The 24,057-nt window shown below is 41.2% G+C and overlaps 1 protein-coding gene across 16 annotated transcripts in view; it reads left to right on the forward strand.

Annotated features, from left to right (window-relative positions):
- Positions 1–24,057, forward strand: part of ptpn13 (protein tyrosine phosphatase non-receptor type 13) — a 411,247-nt gene that overhangs the window by 92,254 nt on the left and 294,936 nt on the right. For all 16 annotated transcript variants that reach the window (XM_072496283.1, XM_072496268.1, XM_072496267.1 and 13 more), the window contains exons 4-6: positions 1,736–1,801; positions 22,220–22,405; positions 22,833–22,920. In XM_072496283.1, coding sequence (XP_072352384.1) covers positions 1,736–1,801; positions 22,220–22,405; positions 22,833–22,920 — 340 coding nt within the window. The remainder of the gene's footprint in view (positions 1–1,735; positions 1,802–22,219; positions 22,406–22,832; positions 22,921–24,057) is intronic.

Raw genomic sequence — 24,057 nt, forward strand, 5'->3', positions numbered from 1 at the left:
AGGAAGTTCGGAAGATGAAGAAATAATGTAGCTTATAGTGAAATTTGATTGTCTTATATTAAAGTGATAGACTTAAAATGTCATGGGTATTTTTTCAGCTAATGTCCCTTGGTCAGGTATAAAACGCTCCCTTTACCCTTTCCTCAGCAACTAGCAGCAACATTTGATCTTCAAAGATTACAGTAAAACTGGTAATTTCTACATTTCCCTCATCCACCATGTCGTCCCTCTCCAAGTTTGTGATTTGGTAGCCTTGAGTAATTTTGTGCCATTAACTCTTAACTAATTTAGATTTCATTCATATAGGAACCTTGGAAGGGGGAGAGAGAGGGAGATACATAAATGACAAAAATAACAAACTAAGTATCCTTTAAATTTTATTAATATTCTAAAATAGAGCACAGATCGAGGCAGATGAATGAATGAACACCCAAGCTATGTCAGATATGGCCAAGCATTTTGAGAAGATCTTTAAACATTGAAGGAAAAGGGGAGGGACCTGAAGCAGTTTCCAAGAGAAACGTCAAGACTCTGCCAGAAATGATAGAGTGAAGGGAGGTACCTTGCACCCAAAGCATTGAGTAAAAGACTGAAAGGTGCCGTAGGGACAAAAGTGAGAAACAGGACTGAACTTGCATCCCATTAAGCTGAGTAAGATTCAAACCCCAGTCCATGAGATGGAAAAATAATATGCTAATCTACCACTCTATCCAGTCACCAGTGTGAAATCAATGCCTAAAATTTAATGCAGGAAAATTGATCAGGTTATCTTGATGTGGAGTGGATCACTACTCTGTTTGAGGCTCCAGTAGGTGTCAGGCAAGGGAATTACTTGTAGCTGAGGTTTAAGCATAGTTTGCAAGGCAGGTTGCTTTGTGGATTAAACAGACATAGTCATGTTCATAAACAAGCTTAAGTTAACTGCTGAGCCCCCACCACCTTAAACTTGGCCCTGTATGTGGAGTATAGGACCTTGTATGTGGTGTATAAATTTAACACTGCGCCACAGGTATCTGCTTTTCAATTTACTCAAATAAAGTTGCTCTTTTAAATTTAAAAAAAAAAAATGAGCAATCCATATATTAATAACTTTCTTTGTGACAATTTAAGATGAATCATGAGGATCACATTAATATGACATCTTCCAGGTAATGAGTTACAGAAATCTTGGTGAAGAGCAATTCCACATTTATATTATTAACCATAGTTGAAGAATAACAGCCAAACTAAATTGATTAAATGTTACAAAAATGGAACGGTAAAGATTTGTTTTGTGGTCTATTTGTTTGACTATGGGCGCTATTCAGTGGACTGAAAAGTCTGCTGAATGGTGTTTTTTTTAAAATTTAGAGTACCCAATTATTTTTTTCGAACTAAGGGGCAATTTAGCGTGGCCAATCCACCTAACCTGCACATCTTTGGGTTGTGGGGGTGAAATCCACGCAGACATGGAGAGAACGCGGACAGTGACCCGGGCCAGGATCGAACCCGGGTCCTCGGAGCCATAGGCAGCAGTGCTAACCACTGGGCCACCATGCTGCTCTTGAATGGCGTGCTTATCGAGGTGTATCTTGGTGGCTGCAGCGCCACTATCCAATGGCACTTTGGCTAATAGGAGCTGTGTATTCTCAATGCTTAAATATTACATTGATATTGAAATGTAACTTACATTCCCAACGTCACAATGATTTTTATTACTTTGTAAAATAATGATTTTTGTGACTTAATTTTGCAGATGCATGTGTATTCTCTTGGCATGACTTTGTATTGGGGAGCTGATTATAAAATACCTCTGGACCAGGTGAGTGTAAAGTACCTTTGAACCAGATACATTAAGTGTATGTACTTTATTTGAGGGAAATGTCCCAAATACAGTTGTGACTTGAAGGTTGTAATTTCAGGGGAAGTCAATCCCCCTCCCCCTTGCTTCTGCGTAGATTCTGCATTTATAAGGATGCATTTTCTTTTATATAGTGACTTTCTATGTATGACCCTCCCTTTGGTGTACTCTAATGGCATTCTAATGAACAGAACTCCAGTATTCAAGACAGACACCGAGACATTGCCTTACACAACAAAGACATTTTTTCAACTATCCTGGGCCACTAATAAACAAGAAAGAGCACTCTTCAGAGGAATCTTTATTTAAAGGTGGACTTCACAAAACCCTGCATGCTATTCTTGAGCACCAGACAGGGGATCAGAGTTTTATAGCTTTTTGCTTGTTCAATCGTTTGGAAACTGCAAGCAAGATATGTATGTACAAGTCCATTATTGAGGTCTTGGGCGAAATTCTCCTACCCGCCCCGCCACATTTCTGCGCCGACCGGCCGGCGGGAGTCTCCGTAACACCGGCCGGTCAATGGGGTTTCCCATTGTGGGGCAGCCCCACGCCGTCGGGAAACCCCCGGCGCCGGCAGAACGGAGACTCCCGCCGGCGGAGAATGACGCCCCTTGTCTCTGACTTGTGCAACTGGGCTACATGCCTAGCCAGCCCTCACTGTCGCCACTGCAGTATTTTTTATTTGCCACTGTAGATGTTTTTTCTGGATTTCAGACTTTGAGCTATTTCTTTGGCATTATAAAACAAAGGAGTCTATTTTATTTTGCAGTATTTTCTATTATATCTTTCAGATTTCATGATGAAATATTTATATTTTTGTAAAAATGCTGGGTCGATATTGGTCAGAAGTAGCAGTTATTTACTTTCACTCTATATGTGAATTGAGTTGGTTTGAAATACTAACCAGCAATGAAGAAGCTTTTTATTCTTTGCCCTACAGTTAAAGAGGAGTTTCATTTGGTAAACAAAATTTAGAGAATTCTGAGCTAACAAAATGAATGTTTGCCAAGAAATTAGCACTGCAGTTTAAGCTTATTAACTTTTCAATTGCTTTATAGAGTCCACATTAAATATCCTCAAAGATGTTTTATTAAACCACAATTATGTGCATGTTTGCAATTTATCTATCACCCATATATGAACATAGAGTAAAGATTTATTCAGATTCTGCATTTAACATAGAAAATGTTTTGAAATGCTTTTGGAAGGGAAGGGGTTAGCCGTGTCATGTTTACAAATAAGCAAAGTAGATATGATAGATGGAGAAGTGTGAAAATTCTTTATTAATGATTAAAGCTTGAGGGAATCTTGAGAACCTGTAAAGGACAAACAAACTCAAAAGAAGACTTGGAAAATTAGACTCAGCAAATGAATCATCACAGGCCAATGAAGACCAATGCAACCAGATGGACTGTTGCCACAAAAAGGAGACATGTAGAGGGGACTCCAAGGGAGTGGGCATATTTGCTAATGGTAAAATGTAAGGAAGCTTGTCACTCTCAAAATCATACCAATGAGGAAATAGCATACACTAATAATAATCAGATAAAAGCAAAGCATCAGAGAAAAACAAATTCTGGAAGAAGAGGCAAAACCGGAGGATGTGGATAGAACAACGGCACAGACTAAGTGGCACAGGGAGATTTTAGTTCATAGGGACTTTTTGCACAGAGATGTAAAGACATGTTTGATGTAGTTGAAAGATGGGAAGTTCTTTGAAACCAGATTGTAAGGTTAGAAAGGGGACATGAAAGGAGTAAAGATTGTGTAAGAAATAATATTTGTAAATTTCCCACATAACGTTGCCTTGAAAATCAAAGACGACGCGTGGGAAATGTTTTTTGGTGTCCTTCCAGTGTTGAGTAAAGGAGAGACGGTCTCCAGCAAGATCGAGGATGTAAATAAGGTATTGACAGCCTGGTGTGAAAATAATGAAGTTACATTTTAGAAGTAAATGGGAATATTTTAGAACAAAAACTGATACAGGAGAACTGGGATGCATGGAGCCAAAGATGCAATTGTGTTTTAGAATTCCTATAGAAGAAAATATCAAGAATATCTAAACAGGTCAGTAGCACATAGGAATGAAAACAAATCCTGAAAGATACTCCGCATGGAGTAGTCAATGTAGTCTACAAGGCAGGCATTATGGTGCAGTTGAGAAACACAAAGGAGCCAGATACCAGGCACAGCAATTGCATTTATATAACACACTTAACATACAAAGCATCCCAAAGTACCTTTGGAGGAGGAGGGTTGCAGCGGGGAAATAAAAAAAAAAAAATAGACAGGATTGGAAACTAGCAGGAGCGATGAGCAGAGGTGACTGAAAACTTGGTTGAAAACATGGGACTTTTAAAAGTTTTTTCAAGAGTTTTTAATCTGGGGTGAAAATTAGAGGTTGGAGTGGTTTAGTGAGAGAGTTCCAGAGAGTAGGGCTGAGACAGCAGAAGGTTCTTAACAGTGGGAGAAAGGAATTGACCAGCACGAGGGCCTAATAAAGAAGGCTGACCTATCGTAAGGTATTAGAAATATACTACCAGGTGGAGGCTGTTGTGGCAGTCAGAGTATCAGAAATGTGACTGACCACAGAGGGTACAATGAATACTAGGGGTGCAATCAACCGGCCACATTGTGCCTGAAAAGCAGTGCGCCATAGCACTGCGTGGCTGGTAAATGATAGGAGACGGGGCTCCCGGGAGCTACCTGACTCACCACGCCTTGCAAGATCTAATGCGATTTTGCGATGTGAAGCCTGCCCATTGTGGGTGGGATCACCTTTTGGCAAATCTGCATATTAGTGAGATAGCTAGTCTCTCTTTTTAATATGCAGTTCCCAGAGGTAACCAAGGTGTTGGATCTATCCTCTTCTTGGAGACCGCGGGCAAGTGTCTTCAGAACTGGTCTCCAAAAATGGGGACCAGACGGAACGGCACTCGTAGAGGTCTCCTAGGGGATGGGAGGCCCCCAGGTGCATGCCCTCTGTGCAGGGTGGGCCCCTGGCACTGCCACGGTATCCCAGTGGCACTGCCAAGGTGCCAAGCTGGCATTTTCTTGCATGGCAATCGGGTGGGGGGTGTCCTGCCCGGGTATGGGAGGGAGAATTCAGAATGCCCAAATTACCCAACAGCATGTCTTTAGGACTAGTGGGAGGAAATCTGAGCAGCCGGAGGAAACCCACTCTCACTGGGAGAATGTGCAGACTCAGCAAGGACAATGACCCAGCCAGGAATCGAACAGCTGGCACTGTGAAGCCACAGTGCTTGCTACTGTGCAGGCCTTTCTGCCTTCCAAGTCTGTACTGATCATGATACCACCCTTAGCCAAAACCCTCAGCACTTCCTAGTGCCAGAAAAAGAACAAGGAACCCTTTGTGGGTTTCCTCTCACAAGTCCTGAAAGACGTGCTGTTAGGTAATTTGGACATTCTGAATTCTCCCTCCGTGTACCCGAACAGGTATGGGAATGTGGCGACGGGGGGATTTTCACAGTAACTTCATTTCAGTGTTAATGGAAGCCTACTTGTGACATTAAAGATTATTATTAAGAGATTGGGATGCCATTTTTAAATCTCTCCCTGCACTGAGCAGTTTCAGCCAGTGGGGCTCCTCAGTGCAGGAAATGGGACTAAGCACGTCCTAGGGACGTTCCCCGCTTAGGCCCCATATCTAACCGTAGTCATGTTAGATAGCGTTGTGTTTCTCGGTGTTGCAAGTGCCGGGAAACACGTGGCTAATCGCACTTGCCATGGGACGTAGTTCCCATTTGTTTAAGTCGTGCCCAACATGTCTTAAAGATAAACAAATAGGAAATAAATTGAAGAGCAATATATGTCGGGGACAATTGAGAGATTAATAAAGTCGATCCTGTGTGAGGTTGAAAGTTACAAAATGAATTATTCTGATTGGATATTTAATGTGAAACTAATTAATCTAACACCTGCTGCAAACCACCCATCAGAAAAGGACAGCTATGTGCTCTAAAGTGAGATAAGAATATTTTTAAATGTGAAATTAAAATACATTTTACATCAGTGAAGCACAGTTTGTACTCTTAATTGTAGCAAAGTCCAAGTTGGTGAATGTAATATTGTTTGACTGGTTCATGATCCATCCTATCAAGGATGCAATGGGACGGAACACAATAGTACTCAAATGTATTGTAATATGAAACTCAAATGCTGAGAACCAGGAGTTGGGCATAATCATTAAAAGGATGAAGTAACTTGAAACCTTTGGTTAAGATGCCTAATAGCGATGGGGACCTTGGAAAAATTATTCAGTAACACTTTAGAAGACAAATGGAATAAAATGGACATCATTTGGAGTGCAGCAGAAATACATACCGAGAGATATGAGAATTTCTTAAACAGCACAACACTGTTTTTCCTTTTTTTTTTCTTTCATTCCAATGATCACAACTTGCCTTTAACATAACACAAAGCCTCAAGAAATTTGACAAATAAGTATGTTAGAAACCGATGTTCAGCCAAGAATGAAGAGATCGGGCTGGATTCTCGGCTCCGTTTTGCCGGCAGCCCGGGGGCTGCCCCACAATGGGAAACCCCATTGACCAGCCGGCGTAACGGAGCATCCCACCAGCGTGCTGAAACAGAAATGTGGCGTGGTGGGGCGGAGATTGCAGCCCTCTGACCATAAAAGCAGCTTGAAGAGATTAGGATTTTAAAGGCTGTGAGACAGGTAAAGAGCAAAGATCTTCAGCAATCATTTCAAAGAGTAAGATCACGACTACTGTATAGCAATGGCAGGGCAAAGACTGGGTGGAATGAACACCAGGCTAGAACCATAAAAGTGGAGTATTTGCACAAGAATATAAAGGTGGAGCAGAATGCAGATCTAGGATTGGTGAGGCCATGGTACAAACGAGGATTTTGACTTGAATATATTAGAAGACAGGGATGCTAGGCAAGTGAGACTTGATTCAGCACAGAACGTGTGACAGTCTTGGCCAAATTGGAGTTTCTGGAGGCTGGATTTTGAGAACAAAAAGGAGAAAATTGACATGTTTGAATCTGAAGGTGACAAAGGTTTATGTAAGTGTTTCAGTAGTGAACTGGCTGAGTTAGAAGGAGAGATGAACAATGTAATGGAATTAGAAGTAGAAGTATACATTGCTGGTAATGAATAAGGAGTAGTTTTAAAGGTTGGTGGAGGGATGAACAGGAAGTCAAAGTGGCCTAATTCATCTTGAGGGAATAGTTGGGGAGGGGCATGGAGCGGTGGCCAGTGAGTAGAGTTTGTCAAGGGCCAGTGATGATGGCTTTGCTCTTAAGTTGATCATGTAGATGGGAATGATCTGAAATGTTTTAGAAGGTTTGTCAGATCTAGAAAGAAGCTAGAGATTTGAAATATAGTTAAGAATGCTCTGAAGAATTTAACAGCAAGAGCACAAAATGAAGGCTGAGAAATTTAAAAGATGCCAACTGAGCAGGGGAGGAATGTAAAATCTACTGAGAGATTTCTTCCTCCAAATACTCTCCAGTCACAATGTAGCATTGTCTAAGTATCCATTGATTACTTCGATATAAGTAAAAAATAAGTTCTAGACAGCTTGAAAGAATGTAAAACAAACAAATCCCCAAGAGTAAATGTTATTTGAATCAAAAGATAAAAACAGGGAATTTGTAATACATTGGCTGAATCCCTCATGAGCACAGTGTACATTGGAAGATACAAATAGACTGTAAACATGTTAATGTGATGCCTGTATTTAAAAATTGACCAAACCTAAATAGGCAACCAATAACTCATTAGGTCTGCTTCATTATTGTGTAAAATGATTACCTTATTTGAAAATATATTTCGCATTTATCTGAATAGTAATAGCTCTTCAGCATTCAGCAGTGATTCAGAAAATGATATCCTAACTGAACTGGGAATTGTCTCTCGGCTTTTAAAATGAATTTAACAGAATTTAATTTGAAGGACTGGCAGTTAAACTCAAGACTGTAGGAATTCAGAATAAAGTTTGGAAACAAGAAATTAGTTGAAGGCAAAAAAACTGTAGTTACATGGTAGAGAAATTTGTATTGGGGGAGAAGGTGCCAAAAGGGTTGCCGTAATGAACGGCACTGTTACTCTGTACAATTTACATCAATCTAAATTCAGATTCTGAATTATAAAGCCAAAAATATGCAGTTATAGATCTATATACTATAGATCTCTACTGTGTATCTCAAACTATAGCAGTCATTCTCAAACTATATTATGTCAGGCCACATCTTGAGAATAGTCTTCAATTCTGATCACCATGATATCCGAGCAATATATAAATTTAGGGAAGAGCCACATAGTAATCCAAGGTGTGAGTGATATGAGTTCTGCAGCAAATAGGCTGGATATATTTTTACATCTTGAATGGAAAAAAGAGGGAGGTGGCCTCCGAGGTAAATAAAAAGATAAGAAAGACTTGTGTTAATATAGTGCCTTTCACTGCCATCGAAGTGCTTTACAGGCGATGAGTACTTTTGAAGTGTAGTTACATAATTGAAGACTGGCCTCTGACAAAATTCAGCAGAGGGCTCGGAGAGCTCCATTTAACCACTGTAGAAGCTGGTTTGGTGATTACTGCACACACTTAAAAAAAAAAAAAAAAAAAAAAAAAAAAAATCTGTTGCAATATGGGAAACTTGGCAACCAATTTGCATAGCCTTCTACAGATAGCAATGTGATAATGATCAGATTAGCTCTTTCTGAGGCGTTGATTAAGTGATAAAGATTGGCCAGGGCACTTTCCTACTCTTCAAAATAGCCAATGTTATGTGTACCTGAGAGGGTGAATGGGCCTTGGTCTTATGGTTTAACATCTCATCCGAAAGATGGCACTCCTGACAGATTGTTAGGCTTGCGTCTTGTGCTCAAGTTCTAGGTGGAACTTGAACCCAACTTCTTATGACTTGAGACCAGTGCTACCAACTGTTATGGCATTCCATTTGTGCAGCTTAGGTGGAGCTAAAGAAACAAAGTATAGAAAATATTGGTGGGAATTGTTCATAGGGCCCCTGAAAGTAGTTGTAGCAAAGAACAGGTTTACATCAGAAAATTAGAGTAATTTAGAAATCATTTGGGGACTTCAATCTTCATATAGACTGGGCAAACTAGATTTGCAGTAATAGTGTGAAGGTTGGATTCATGAAATGCATACAAGATAGATGTCTAGGTCACTACACCACAACTAGGAAACGGGCTATTTTGGATCTAATATTGTGCAAGAAGAAGGGATTAACTAGCAACCTATATTAAAGGGGACTTCAGGGAAGAGTGACCATAATATAATAGAACGTTAAATTTGAGCTTGGAAGTGATTGAGTTGAGACTGATGGTAAAATCTCAAATCTATGTAGGTATGAGGGCCATATTGGTGAAGGCAAATTAGGAAACTAGATTAAGAGAATTGACAGTAGTCATGCAATGGCTAACATTTAACACAATACTTAATTAACAATAAATATGCAATCCTCTAAAGCATGAAAACCTCACAGAAAAAGTGACCCAACTGTGGTTAGCAAGGAGTTAAAGATGGTATCAAATTAAAATAAAAGGTGGACCAAAAATTTGATCAAGAAAGAGGAAGTGGTCGTCGACTTGCAGGAGGTATAAATATAGATCATACACTTTTTTCTATAGGTGTGTAAATAGGAAGACATTAAGATGATAAAAAGTATGGATAAAGTAGACGTGAAGCGGATGCTTCCTCTTGTGGGGCATTCCAGAAAGAGAGGTCACAGTCTAAGGATAAGAGGTAGCAAATTAAAACTGAGGAGAAACTACTCCCAAAAGATTGTGAATCTGTGAAATTTGCTACTCCAGAGTGTGGTGGTGCTGGGACATTGATTACATTTAAGGAGGAGTTAGACAGGTTTTTAATTGGTAATGGGTTGAAGGGTTATGGAGAATGGGCAAGATGGTGGAGTTGAGGCCACGATGAAATCAGCCATGATCAAATGGCGGAGCAGACTTGATGGGCCATATGCCGTAATTCTGCTCCTATAATCTTAAGAACTTATTAGCATGGACCATTAGAAGCATAGATAGGTAAAATTATAATAATGGATAATGAAATGGTCGAAAGGTTAAACAATTACTTTGTATCTGTGCACACAGTAGAAGCCACAAACAACATTCTGGAAATAATTTGGAAGGAAGAGTTTAACAAGAATGAGGAACTTACACTGATTTTGTTTAAGTAAAGAAGTAATACTGGCGACAAATCCCCCTAGACCTGTTGTTCTGCATCTTAGTTGGTTTTGAACTTCCAGAATTTCTTCAATTGTAAGGCAGTTTCAAAGCATTGCAAGGAAGCAACATCCTATTATTAAAGAAAGAGGGAGAGAAAATGGCCAATTGGTCTAATATTAGTAGGAGACTAAATTCTGTTATTAGGGACATGGTGACTAGGTACTTAGAAAATCATAATATGGTGAAGCACTGTCAACATAGATTTATGAAAGGGAAATCATGTCTGATGAATCTGTTGATGTTTTTTTTGAGGATGTAACTAATAAGGTAGAGATGGGGGAACATTGGATGTAATGTATTTAGATGTTCAAAAGCACTATATTTGATGTTCTATAAGAGGTTAGACCATTATATTAGGTATTATGGGATTGGATTGGATAATCAACAGAAAAGTGTGACATTTTCAGGTTGGCCGCTATAACTAGTGGAGTACCACAAGTAGCAGAACTTAGGCCTCACTACTTATATTAATGATTTAGATAAGGGCACTGAGTGTGATTTTTAAAAATTCATTCCTGTGAGCATTGCTAGCAAGACCATTATTTATTGCCTTTAACTAATTTCTATAGAGTGGTTGGTGGTGAAGCACCTACACCTGAGTGACTTGGTAGGTCATTTCGTAGGGTAAGGAAGCATCAATCACATTTGTGTAGGTCTAGAGTCACATCTTGACTGTATTAGGGTTTTTACAACAATCTGATCATTTCATGATCACTATTAATTAGATTGGCATTTTTCCCCCCAGATTTATTCATGAATAGAATTTAAATTCCAGCAGCTGTCATGGTGGTATTTAGAATTTATGTCTGCCTGGGTTTTGGATTACTAGTCCAGTAACAGAACCACTATGCTAATGCTGTTAATAATATAAAGTTGGTTGGATAAGTAAATTGTGAGGAAGATGAAAAGAGGTTAGAGTGGGACATGGACAGGCTGGGCAAGTGGGTAAGAACATGACAGATGGAATACAATGTTGCAAAATGTGAAGTTATATATCTTAGGAAAAATCTAAAATCTTTTGAATTGTATTGGACTGAGAAGCGTTTGCATTCAAAGTGTGTCCGCCTACCTAAATCATTGAAGGTTAATGTACAGGTGCAGCAAGCATGAGGGAAAGTAAATAGTATATTAGATTTTGTTGCAAAGGAATTGGGAGTACGAGTGTAAAGAGGTCTACCACAGTTATACAGTGCATAGGTAAAGCCACCCCTGGAACAGTGTGTGCAGTTCTGCTGTAAAGAAAGGCAAACCTTCTTGACAGGGAGTGCATTGAAAGTTCACTAGACTGGTCCCTGAAATGAGGGGTTTGTTTGAGGAGAGATTGAGTGGACTACATAAAAAACTGGAGTAAGAATAGACCATACAGCCTCTCGAGCCTGCTTTGCAATTAAATATCCGTGCAGCACAATTACAGTGGTTGTCTGGATTCCTGTTACTATCTTCTTCTTGACCACAAATAGTACATTTAAAATCTGCGGTGACCAATTGAAGTTAACTGTCTTATAGGAATATTAAAATAAATGTTACTTTTCCTTTATCCTTTCATGGGATGTGAGGCCAACATTTGTTGCATATTCCCAATTGCCCTTGAAATGAGTGGCTTGTGAGGCCATTTCAGAGGTTATTTAAGAGTCAGCCACATTGCTGTGGGTCTGGCGTCCCATTTAGGCAAGACCAGGTAAGGATGGCAGACATTGTTCCCCAAAGGGCATCAGTGAACTGGATGAGATTTTAACAACAATCGATGATAGTTTAATGGTCACAGTTACTGATACTAGTTTTATATTCCAGATCTTTATTAATTGAGTTTAAATTCCACCAGCTGCGGTGGTGGGTTTTGAACCCTTTAGTCTAGGTCTTTGGATTACTACGCCGGTGACATTAACATTACACCACTGTCTTCCCATAATGTTCTAGAAAGAAAGCATGTTCATCAAAAGAGACCTGCACTTCAGAAAACGCCAAGTGGGGTCGGCATGTGGCGCAGTGGATAGCACTGGGGACTGCGGCGCTGAGGACCCGGGTTCGAATCCCGGCCCTGGGTCACTGTCCGTGTGGAGTTTGCACATTCTCCCTATGTCTGCGAGGGTTTCACCCCCACAACCCAAAGATGTGCAGGTTAAGTGGATTGGCCATGCTAAATTGCCCCTTAATTGGAACAAAAAATTATTGGGTACTCTAAATTTTTTAAAATTTTTTTTTTAAAGAAAACGCCCAAATATCTGACTCTTTGCTAAACTCTAAATCGCCAGTGTAACCGCAGTTATACAAACACGAGCATTATTCCCAATTTCACTAAAGATGATACAATTTTAGAGAATTGTTACAACAGTAGCTTGGTAACCTGGAACACGTGTTAAATGTGAGTGCCAGTGTAGGATAAATAAGAGTTACATTTATTTTATCATCTGAGATTTTACAACGAAAACAAATCTTCCTTGTAGTATTTTCTATGGTTGTATTCACAGTTGTGAGGAAAATATCATATAGTAAGATAGATTTAATGTCACTATAAAAATAATGTCTCCACATTGGCATTGATCTGACCTTAGAGCAGAAACCAGTCAGTGCCTTGTGGATGTAATATCATAATAGCTAAAAATGAAAAAGCACAACAAGAACACGTTACCAGTTGGTAGGATGATTAATTTAATGAGATAACTGTTGTTTGTCCCTGGTTACATCTACACCCTACTGTATAATAATACAAATGTATCCTTCCTTGTAACCAACTGTGTGGATGATTAGTACTATAAAGGGTACACCGAGATTGTCAATTTCTGTAGCTGCATTGCAGACTTGTGTTTTCCACTCCTCTGGCACTATGGGTGGAAGTTTCCACCGGCAGAATTTTCTGCTCCTGCCGAAGTCGATGGACCTTTGAATGGCTCGCCGCTTTTTCCAACCCGATCTTCTCCACGACGGGACCATAAAATTAGGCCCTATAATATCAAACCTGATATTTGCGTATTTCAGAAGGAGATTATCTGACTGAAAGATTCACCGCACCAGTTCCACAAAAGAACATAAGAACTAGGAGCATCTGGCCCCTCGAACCTGCTCCGCCATTCAATGAGATCATGGCTGATCTTTTGTGGACTCAGCTCCACTTTCCGGCCCGAACACCATAACCCTTAATCCCTTTATTATCTATCTTTATAACATTTAAAGAAGGAGCCTCTACTGCTTCACTGGGCAAGGAATTCCATAGATTCACAACCCTTTGGGTGAAGAAGTTCCTCCGAAACTCAGTCTTAAATCTACTTCCCCTTATTTTGAGGCTATGCCCCCTAGTTCTGCTTTCACCCGCCAGTGGAAGCAACTTGTCTGCATCTATCCTATCTATTCCCTTCATAATTTTATATGTTTCTATAAGATCCCCCCTCCTCCTTCTAAATTCCAATGAGTCTACTCAACCTCTCCTCGTGATCCAACCCCTTCAGCTCTGGGATTAACTTAGTGAATCTCCTCTGCACACCCTCCAGCGCCAGTACGTCCTTTCTCAAGTAAGGAGACCAAAACTCCAGGTGTGGCCTCACTAACACCTTATACAATTGCAGCATAACCTCCCTAGTCTCAAACTCCATCCCTCTAGCAATGAAGGACAAAATTCCATTTGCCTTCTTAATCACCTGTTGCACCTGAAAACCAACTTTTTGCGACTCATGCACTAGCATATCCAGGTCTCTCTGCACAGCAGCATGTTTTAATATTTTATCATTTAAATAATAATCCCTTTTGCTGTTATTCCTACCAAAATGGATAACCTCACATTTGTCAACATTGTATTCCATCTGCCAGATCTTAGCCCATTCACTTAACCTATCCAAATCCCTCTGCAGACTTCTGGTATCCTCTGCACTTTTTGCTTCACCACTCATCTTAAGTGTCGTCTGCAAACTTGGACACATTGCACTTGGTCCCCAACTCCAAATCATCTATGTAAATTGTGAACAATTGTGGGCCCCACACTGATCCCTGAGGGTGTTGCTCTGTTTCGGTCCCAATAGTGTCGCCAATACTGTGGGTAGTTCAATTTATCTTAGTGAACCACAAGCCTTCCCTTACATCGATCAAATGACCACACAACCAGTAAGTTAGTTCAAAGATTATTTATTTACATACACGAGTTATCTCAACATGCAAACACAGTGTGCGGGATTTTCCCACTCATCTTAAGTGTTGTCTGCAAACTTGGACACATTGCCCTTGGTCCCCAACTCCAAAGCATCTATGTAAATTGTGAACAATTGTGGGCCCAACACTGATCCCTGAGGAACACCGCTAGCTACTGATTGCCAACCAGAGAAACGCCCATTAATCCCCACTCTTTGCTTTCTATTAATTAACCAATCCTTTATCCATGCTACTACTTTCCCCTTAATCTTATGCAGCAACCTTTTGTGTGGCACCTTGTCAAAGGCTTTCTGGAAATCCAGACAGACCACATCCATTGGCTCCCCGTTATCTACCGCACTGGTAATGTCCTCACAAAATTCCACTAAATTAGTTAGGCATGACCTGCCCTTTATGAACCCATGCTGCGTCTGCCCAATGGGACAATTTCCATCCAGATGCTTCGCTATTTCTTCCGTGATGATAGATTCCAGCATCTTCCCTACTGCCGAAGTTAAGCTCACTGGCCTATAATTACCTGCTTTCTGCCTACCTCCTTTTTTAAACAGTGGTGTCACGTTTGCTAATTTCCAATCCGCCGGGACCACCCCAGAGTCTAGTGAATTTTGGTAAATTATCACGAGTGCACTGTACTTCTGAGATTGCTATTTTGTTGTAAATATCATTTGACAAGTAATGAAAAGAATGTTTTTTCCTTCCTTCCTACTATCAATTAATCTCTCTGGCTTATTTTTCTTTCTGTTAGGATATCTTCCCTTTTTATTAGCCTGACTGCCCATTCAATATCTCTGGCCATGTCAACTCTAAACTTTAGCGTTGATTACCAACTCCGCTGAATAGTTATGATTGTGATAATTAATTTATCTTATCTCACTTTGCTCCACCAGTGCATTCCATTATCCTGGCAAATTTGCAGTTTCTTTGAGACCTGCTATTTCTGACTTTTACGGTGGACTGTAGAAAGGAATCTGGATGATAGCGAGGGTTATCATGCTCACTTTTTTCTGATTTCCTCCTTCAAGCAAATGAGCTATTATGGCACTGACAGAGTCTCTTCTATCATGACTAGATATGTGAATGCACTTAACCTCTTTCCAGCAACTCTATCACATACTTCTCAGTGATTTATCATCAGGGAAACAAAGGATGTGGGGAGTTGAAACCCGTGATCCTTTAAGTATAGCTGTACCATGATGTCAGTGCTGTGCCAGCTTAATTTGGTGGGTTAGAATTCACTTTGGGGGGTGGGGGGTCCAAGTTACATGCAATTCTTTCATGCAATTTTAATCTGGAGTTAGGGCTATTGGTGGTAAAGCCTCCAACGTCCTATCCAGGAATGTCTGACCAGGAATCTCTCCCACGCTTATGCCATTGGTGAACATTGGAAGGATTTGAAGGTTGACAGTCAACCTGATTGGAAAGTTCTGGGGTGGGACTTGAACCAGGCATATCTGGCTCAAGGGGCAGAGATGCTAACCACTGCGCCACAAGACCACTGCGATAACCTGTTTCATGGGGATGTATTGTGACATCTGGTTGAAGCTGAATTAGATTTACAGTCTGAAGGAGTTTAATTGCTAATTCGTTAGAATGCATCAAATTTCTAACCGATCGCTGTTCGCTTTCATCATTAGAGTTTTTGACTATTATCTCAGTATGGATAAAAAAGGACCTGTCTTTAATTTTCCTTCCCCCAAATATTGCTGCAAAGCAGCATATACATTAGCACTCTTATTGCCTTATTATTACCTTGAAGTTTTGACTTCAAAGGGATTTGCTATTAACAGCTGTTGACTGTTAACTGTAAACAGATGATTTTGGAACCTGAACAGATGGAAAGTGTATTATGAGTAGAAATTTACTATTGAAGATGAGGTTGTACAGTATTGCAGATTTAAAAAAAATATAACTAGCAAATTGTTGGGCCCAAACCATTTTGGAACATGTAACAATTTTTATTTAACATTTATTGTTCCAAGCAGTGATCTTGACAATCATTACTAGTAGTCGAACCTATTTAGTCTGCAATTGGTGCAGTACATGAATAATACAGAGGAATTCATTTTATTTATAAAGTGCTTTGCGTGCAAATCTAGATTGAGACATTTTGAAGCACTTTCTATCCCCACTAGCTGCTACCCCCATTTGTCCTGCTCCCAATCATGAAAGGGAGCTTTGCTCTGTTGCTATCAACAACTGCAGTTGCAGTGTAGAAAATTCTGCTAAGTGTCCCTTCCAGTCATAGGTGGTGATTGTTTTTTTGGGGGGGCTGGGAAAATTTGATACCAGTTAAGTACGCAGCTGCACCGAGACAGCACTGAATTTTCCCAGCTTGAATACATCCTGATTGGCATCCAGAGATAAAAGGATATTGATTTGCAGAGTTGTTTACTTTACTTTTCTTCCAATAGCTGATGTAGTCAAGGGCCATAGAGAGAGAGGGGGGATTATTTTGTTATTATTTACTTTGTTAAAAATAAACTTGTACACAAAATTAGCTATTTCATACTTAGCAAGTTTTTAAAAACATCGTCAAAGATGGAATTCTGGCTCCAAGGAGCATGAATATCTCTAGAACAACATAGAACATACAGTGCAGGAGAAGATCATTCGGCCCATTGAGTCTGCACCGACCCACTTAAGCCCTCACTTCCACCCTATCCCCGTAACCCAATAACCCCTCCTAAACTGTTTGGTCACTAAGGGCAATTTATCATGGCCAATCCACCTAACCTGCACTTCTTTGGACTGTGGGAGGAAACCGGAGCACCCGGAGGAAACCCACCCAGACAGGGGGAGAAAGTGCCGTGACCCAGCGGGGAATTGAACCTGGGACCCTGGCGCTGTGAAGCCACAGTGCTAACCACTTGTGCTATCATGCTGCCCCTAAAAAGAGGTCATTCTTTTTTTACTTGTACTTCAAAGAAAGTGATTTACATTGGAAGAGCCTCCTTTTATATTTCTCTACCTTTGGTCAGAAATACTAAAGTAAATCCTCTGCTAAAATGGCTATTTCTGTAAAAATAAAAATTGCAGTTGTTTTTCATACTCCACATGGGAAAGGTGTGTATAGATTTTACTTTCTACATCACAAATCTATTTGTGAAACGGTATGTACTATTCGTAGTAAAGATTTAGGAGTCATCGGCAGAGATTTTTGACAGCACTCTGGACTACGTGTGTTGCAAACTCATGAGGAAAAAATCTGTACTTTTATTGCAAAAGAGAAGGATGCATTTTGACAGCAGGAATCAGAGACCTATCACTTAAATGTTAAGCCAGCATGCAAACAACTGTAGTGGTTTGTGTACAAAATAATAGATGCGATTTACCGGAGGAAAAAAGTCACGTTTTGGGCGCATTTAGCGGGGTGTTTCTCGGTGCCTACAGCAAATGTGGCTCTGATTTTTTTTTTCCTCTGGCCTCAGCGAAGAACGTCCCGCTGAGGCCACACTTGCCTTCATTTACCGTACTGATGAGCTCAGCTTGTCAGTACAAGATACAGGAGTAGATTGGAAATTATGCTATGATTTCACCCTCTTCTCTCCTCCCCCCCCCCGCCCTCCAGACCCCACAACACCCCAACTCACTTTTGTTACGAGTTCCTTGAGCCCCTTTAACCTCTCCTCAAAAGGGCAGGGCACCTATGGCCCTATCCCTGGCATGGGCAACCAGCCCTGGTTGACACTGCCAGGGTGCCTGGTGGCGCTAGCAGTGCCAAGGTGGCAGTGGGAATGCCAGGGTGCCACCCTGCCCAGAGCCCGACCACCTGGGGGCCTTCGATGGGGGGACCCCCTAGGTGCCATCATGCCTGGTCAACGTTTGTGTGGACCAGTGGCAAACGGCGGCAGGGTGAAGTCTTCCAGGTGCGGACGTTCAATCCGGGCCTTGGGAGAATACGGCGCAGACATATTCAAGTGAGACTAACTAGTCAAATATCCAAACCGGGATCCTGCCCAGTGAGGGCATCCGAGATCAGAGATGCCTTCCGCGAGATTTAACGGCTTTGTCTCGTCCTGCGTTGGGCATGACGAGGCCGTACGATACCCCCCCCCCCAAAGTCATTTCAGATTCCAAAGTTCTTGCCAAATGAAACCCAACAGGAGTGGGGGGGGGGTGGGGGGGGGTGAATTTTAATCAACTTTACAAATTGTAAAACAAGCTATTTTATTGACCTGGGGCCAAATACTAGCTCACTAAAGGGCATGCATAATATATCTGGTCTTATCTTTGTCAGGCTACAGGTTCTAACTTATTGATGAGAGAGTTACATTTCTATGTGGGATAGCACAGTGGAAGGAGCAGCAGTTGTGATATTAGTGATTCCAGGGACTGAGTGAACACGTTTGTTTCTGTCCTGAAACTCTGATTGCGAGAAGTATTGAAACGCAACCCCAAAGAACAAGATGGGCGGCATGGTAGCACAGTGGTTAACACTGTGCTTCACAGCGCCAGGGTCCCGGTTAGATTCCCGGTCACTGTCTGTTTGCACGTCCTCCCTGTGTCTACGTGGATTTCCTCCGGATGCTCCGGTTTCCTCTCAAGTCCCGAAAGACATGCTTGTTAGGTGAATTGGACATTCTGAATTCTCCCTCTGTGTACCCGATCAGGCGTCGGAACGTGGCGATTAGGGGATTTTCACAGGACTTTCTTTGCAGTGTTAATGTAAACCTACTTGTGACAATAAAGATTATTATGTAGAGCGGGCGAGGCGGAAAATTAGACTCAAAACGTTAGCTCTGTTTCTCTCTCCACAGATGCAGTCAGACCTACTGAGTTTTACCAGCATTTTCTGTTTTTATTTAATAAATTCCAGGACATTAGGTTTCACTAATGAATGGTGCTATCCTAGTTTATCGATTTCTCTTTATTCCTTTTCCTTTTGTCTTTCAAAACATTTCGCAATTTTTCTTTAAATTTTTTTCTGCTTCCACAAGTGGCAGGACTTTCTAAGCCAGGCAATCCTTTGCATTATATTTTTTTCCTCTTAAATGGAAACTGAAAATGCTCATTACCCAGCAGATGTGGCAATATCTGTGAAGGGAAAAAGTGTTAATGGCCATGATCTTGGCAGGACTGGGTTTCGGAGTAATTGCAGGAATTTTGGACGTCCATATGTGTTTTACTGTTCTAATGTCACAGCATGTCTTTTTTTTCCAGCAGTTTCTCTGCCTGGAGGTCAGCCTAATTGGGCAGGGAATGCTCTGGAGGGGGTTCCAGCCCAGGAGCAGGTAGAAAACCTGTGATTGGGTTCGTAGGAATATGATTGAAATGTCTGATCGCCAATTCTCAATCCCGGGAAGGGGAACTGAATGCAGGCAGGAAAGAAGATAAACTGGGCAGACTCGGAGAAAGCACTCCTGTGCTGTAAAGGCATTGACCTCTTCCACAACGCAGTCCTGGTCTCTCTTCAGCTACTGCATTTCTCAAGGCCTGGGATACCTGGCTGGCCAGGGTTAAATCTCAAAGGCAGGATGAATCTGAAGCAGATGGCCTCATCATGAATTTAAGAACCAAACCACTGCCTGCTCAAACCTGGTTTCCTGTTCCCTGCCCCAGCACTGTTAACACGAGGTGGGGAAGTTGGAGGTAGGCTGGTGTCATTTTTACACTCGTCCTACCCAAACCCACTTGGATTTTTGGCGTTCAAATTCTCCCCAACATTTCAGTTTGTCAGAACTGGAAAATATCAGATACAGTAACAGTAACAGAGATGGTGGGCATGGGAAAGCGGGAAGGTCTAAATATATTTTGTGTATTAAACTTTTGTAGAAAAGATAAAAAGGGAAGGTCTGTGATAGGGTGGCAGTGATTTAATGAATAGTTGATAATTACCAGCAACTGCTGACTGAAAAATGAGATCTGTGGTTCTGATTGGAAACTTTTGAATTTAATGTTGAGTCTCATAAAATCATAGAATCCCAGGGCGACATGTGGCACAGTGGTTAGCATTGCTGCCTATGGCGTTGAGGACCAGGTTTGAATCCCGGCCCTGGGTCACTGTCCGTGTGGGGTTTGCACATTCTCCCCATGTCTGTGTGGGTTTCAGCCCAAAACCCAAAGATATGCAGGGTAGGTGGATTGGCCACGCTAAATTGCCCCTTAATTGGAATTTTTTTTTATTTGGGCACTCTAAATTTATATTGAAAAAAAAAAATCAAATCATAGAATCCCTACAGTGCAGAAAGAGGCCATTCAGCCCATCGAGTCTGCACTGGCCTTTGCTCCGATAGAGCGCCCTACCAATGCCCCTCTCCTATCCCTGTAACCCCACCTAACCTTTTGGGCAATATTAGCATGGCCAATTCATCTAACCTGCACGTCTTTGGACTGTGGGAGGAAACCGGAGCACCTGGAGGAAACCCACGCAGTCACGGGGAGAACGTGCAGACTCCACACAGTCACCCAAGGTCGGAATCGAACCTGGGGCCCTGGTGCAGTGAGGCAGCAGTGCTAACCACGAAAGCTCAGATGTTGTTCCTTGAGCTTCCTTGGAAGTGAAGGAGTCCAAGGACAGAGAAGTCAAGAATGTGTAGGAGAATTAAAATAGTAAGTAACTGGAAGCTGAAAATCACACACTGAACGATAGTGTTCAGCAAAGCAATCACTCCATTTGAGTTTGATTTCCCCAATGAGGTGGAGATTGCATTAAAGGCAATATGAATGGTGTTTGGAATTCTCAGACTGTTGAGCCGGCAGGATTCTCCGGTCCCGCACCTCCTCCTGTGGGTGGCTCCAGTGGGAATTCCCATCTACAGCAGTGGGAGCAGAGTATCCAACCGCCAGTGAACGGAGGATCCCCTCCCACTGCCGCGAAACATGCGGCTGGGAGGCCAAACAATTCCATCCCGTGCATTAAATTGCACAAGTAAATTGCTGCTTCACCTGGAAGGAGAGTTTGGGACCTGGCAGGTTGGAAAGAGGAGAGGAAAAAGCAGGTGTCTACTGCGTCTCCAGTAATTGTATGGAAAGGTATCTTGGGAGGAGGAAAGGCTGTTGATCATGGGAGAGTGGACAAGAGTGTCACAAAGGGAATGGTCCTGTCAGAATGCTGGAAGAGGGAAGAGGGGAAGATGTATTTGGTGGTGGCATCAGGCTGGAGGTAGAGGGTGATCTATTGAATGTGGAGAATGGTGGGGTGGAAGGACCCGGTGTATTTTTGGAGGGAGGAGAAAATGGTGATGGCAGCAGTGTAGGAAATGGGATGGGCATGTTCAAGGACCAAATCAACTGTGGTGAAAGCAAATCCTCAGTTGAGGGAAAAGGAAGACATATCGGAAACACTTGTGTGTGGGACGTGTGTGTGGGAGGTGTATCATCAGAACGAATAGGACTGACGTGGAGAAATTTGGAGCATGGAACAAGTCCTGTGGAAAGCAGAGTGGAAGGAAGTGTCATTAAGGTAGCTGTGGGGACTAGTGGGTGTATAGTAGAATTGTTTTCCTAATCCACCTCTTCATTTTTTTATGATGATCAGTCTAGAAATAACTTATTTTTAAACTTCGAATGAATTCATAAATTAATCATTTTGATTTAACTTTATTGAATATATTATCTCTGCTTTCTTGTATTTTTTTTGTGACCCATCTCTGCATTTCTCTTATTTATAGGTGAAAGCTCTTTGACTCCGTGTTGTTAGAGGAGGCAATGTGTGCCAACTTAATAATTGTACATTTTGCTCATTTTTAATTTCAGTCAGTTGCCCTGTGAAGTGAAGTTTTTATCTTTGACTGCTGTGATAGGCTTTTTATTCCTTGCTTAGGGGTATTTGTACAGTAAGGTATTAGAAATCTGTCCCGGTTTTTGTTTCTTATTAGGAATTTTGGGCTTCACGTTCCACATTTTCAATACTTTGAATATCCTGGCAATGAAGTAACATGCTTGAAATTCCTTTCTCTTGTGAACTTCGGTTCATCAGAGGTGAGCTGTGCATTATTTGATAAACTATTGTTGCTGCAGTAATTTAATTATTTTCTTTTTAGCCAATCAACATTGGGGAGCACCTGAATAGCATATTACTGAATATGTGTGAAGACCAAATGTACACACGAGTGACAATACGGACTATTCTAGATGCTTGCAGTGCTCATATCCGGAACAGTAACTGTGCACCAGCTTTTTCATACATCAAACAGCTGGTAAAACTTGTCTTGGGTAGCCTAACAACTGTAAGTACTTGGCTGTGGAATACAATTATTTTGTACATTCATTATAATCATAAGGTCAAGGACTTTTAACAACGCCAAGAACATGTTACTAGAAATCTGAACACTGCCCCCTTGCAGACGTAATATCTTCTATTTTTGGAGAAGTTTATTCGTTAAACAAGGAATGAGTTCTTAAAAAAAAAAAGGCACACCCATGGCAAAAATTGTTTGAGGCAGAAATAAAGTTATATGTTCCTCAGTGAAAAATATAAATGGATTACATGCATGTTGGGTTATAACATTCTGAGCTGGCAATGATTTCCTCTAAGATTAGCTACTAGTTTAATAATGGGAAACATGCAAGTTCACTCTTCTTGGTAATCTGTAATTTTTCAAAACATAAAAAAAAAGACATTTGGTCTAATGCCTGGTATTTTCCATTTTGTAGCTGAATCAGCCATCTTTACATGCAGACAACAAACTAGATCGTAACCAGGAAATTCGGGATCGACTGCGAGGCAAGGGCCTTCTAACAGGTGAGTTTACAAAAATGTAAAAATGTTTTAATAATAAGGGTAAATGTGAGCACTGGCTAAATGAGTAGAGTAACTAGCTATCATGGTATTGAGCTGCACAGAACTAAATTTAATCCCTGGACTATATTAGGGTTGACCTTGGTGCTCTTCAAGGATGAGAAAAACACTGTCAAGGGTTCCTGCTCCAGAATGGTATTTGGGTTTCCATTGCTGGAATGTGAGTTTTGGATGAAGACAGAATTTCTCCTTCCTTTAAAATAGGCTCACATGAAGAATTCTCCCTTGGTATTTCAGGAGTTGGGAAACTGTATGCCAGATCGAATCAGTGCCTTTGGAATTCAATTATACCTCCCCAATTTGGAGTCACATTATGATAGGTGTGATGCGCTCATGTCACCCTGCAAGTGCATCACCTATCATCGAGGCATGAAAATGTTAGTGCAATGAAATAAGAATCTTGGCTTGTTCTGGCACCCTTTTGTAAGATAGCTGAAAGCCCCAGCACCTGTCTGACCATGTGATAAACTCATCAGCAATCCTATCACTAAAGAGGGGCTCTGTGGGGGTATTAATTAAAGGGGTCATTCTGATAGATTGCTGTTCAACTTCTGGACTTTTTGTTTTTTGTAACAATTTTTTGTGTTGCACAAATAAATTGTGATTTCTGGGAAGAACGTTGGATGGCTAGTCTGCCTGCAAGTATTTTCTGTGTCCCATAGATGACTTCTTAGGACTGCCTTGTGAGTCTGAACAAGGAAGGAATCAGGAAAAAAGACTGGGATAAGGGGGAGAGCAGCTGGTCACCATTTGAATTCCCTCCTGCAGTTCAACCTCATGGGTGTTGCCCTCATTTTACTTAAAATATTAAGACTAACCCCAAATCCATAAAATAATGGTTGGTGGTTGTGAACTTACACAATTAAGAATTGCCTTTGTACATAATGCTAAAACCAATCTTGTGTGGTAGTTTAACCTCCCTAGTGTTACTATGAGGCAGATCTCCAGTTTTTGCAACTAAGGACCTTGTACAGCTCTGAACTTCATCAACCTGGTTGCACACTCCAGCATCTTGGTTTTTCCTGTGATAATCTAGCTCAGCTAACTGTGTGCCACTGACATGGGCACTGACAGGGAAGA

The sequence above is a fragment of the Scyliorhinus torazame genome, chromosome 3 (assembly GCF_047496885.1).
Source record: "Scyliorhinus torazame isolate Kashiwa2021f chromosome 3, sScyTor2.1, whole genome shotgun sequence".
Taxonomy (NCBI): Eukaryota; Metazoa; Chordata; class Chondrichthyes; order Carcharhiniformes; family Scyliorhinidae; genus Scyliorhinus; species Scyliorhinus torazame.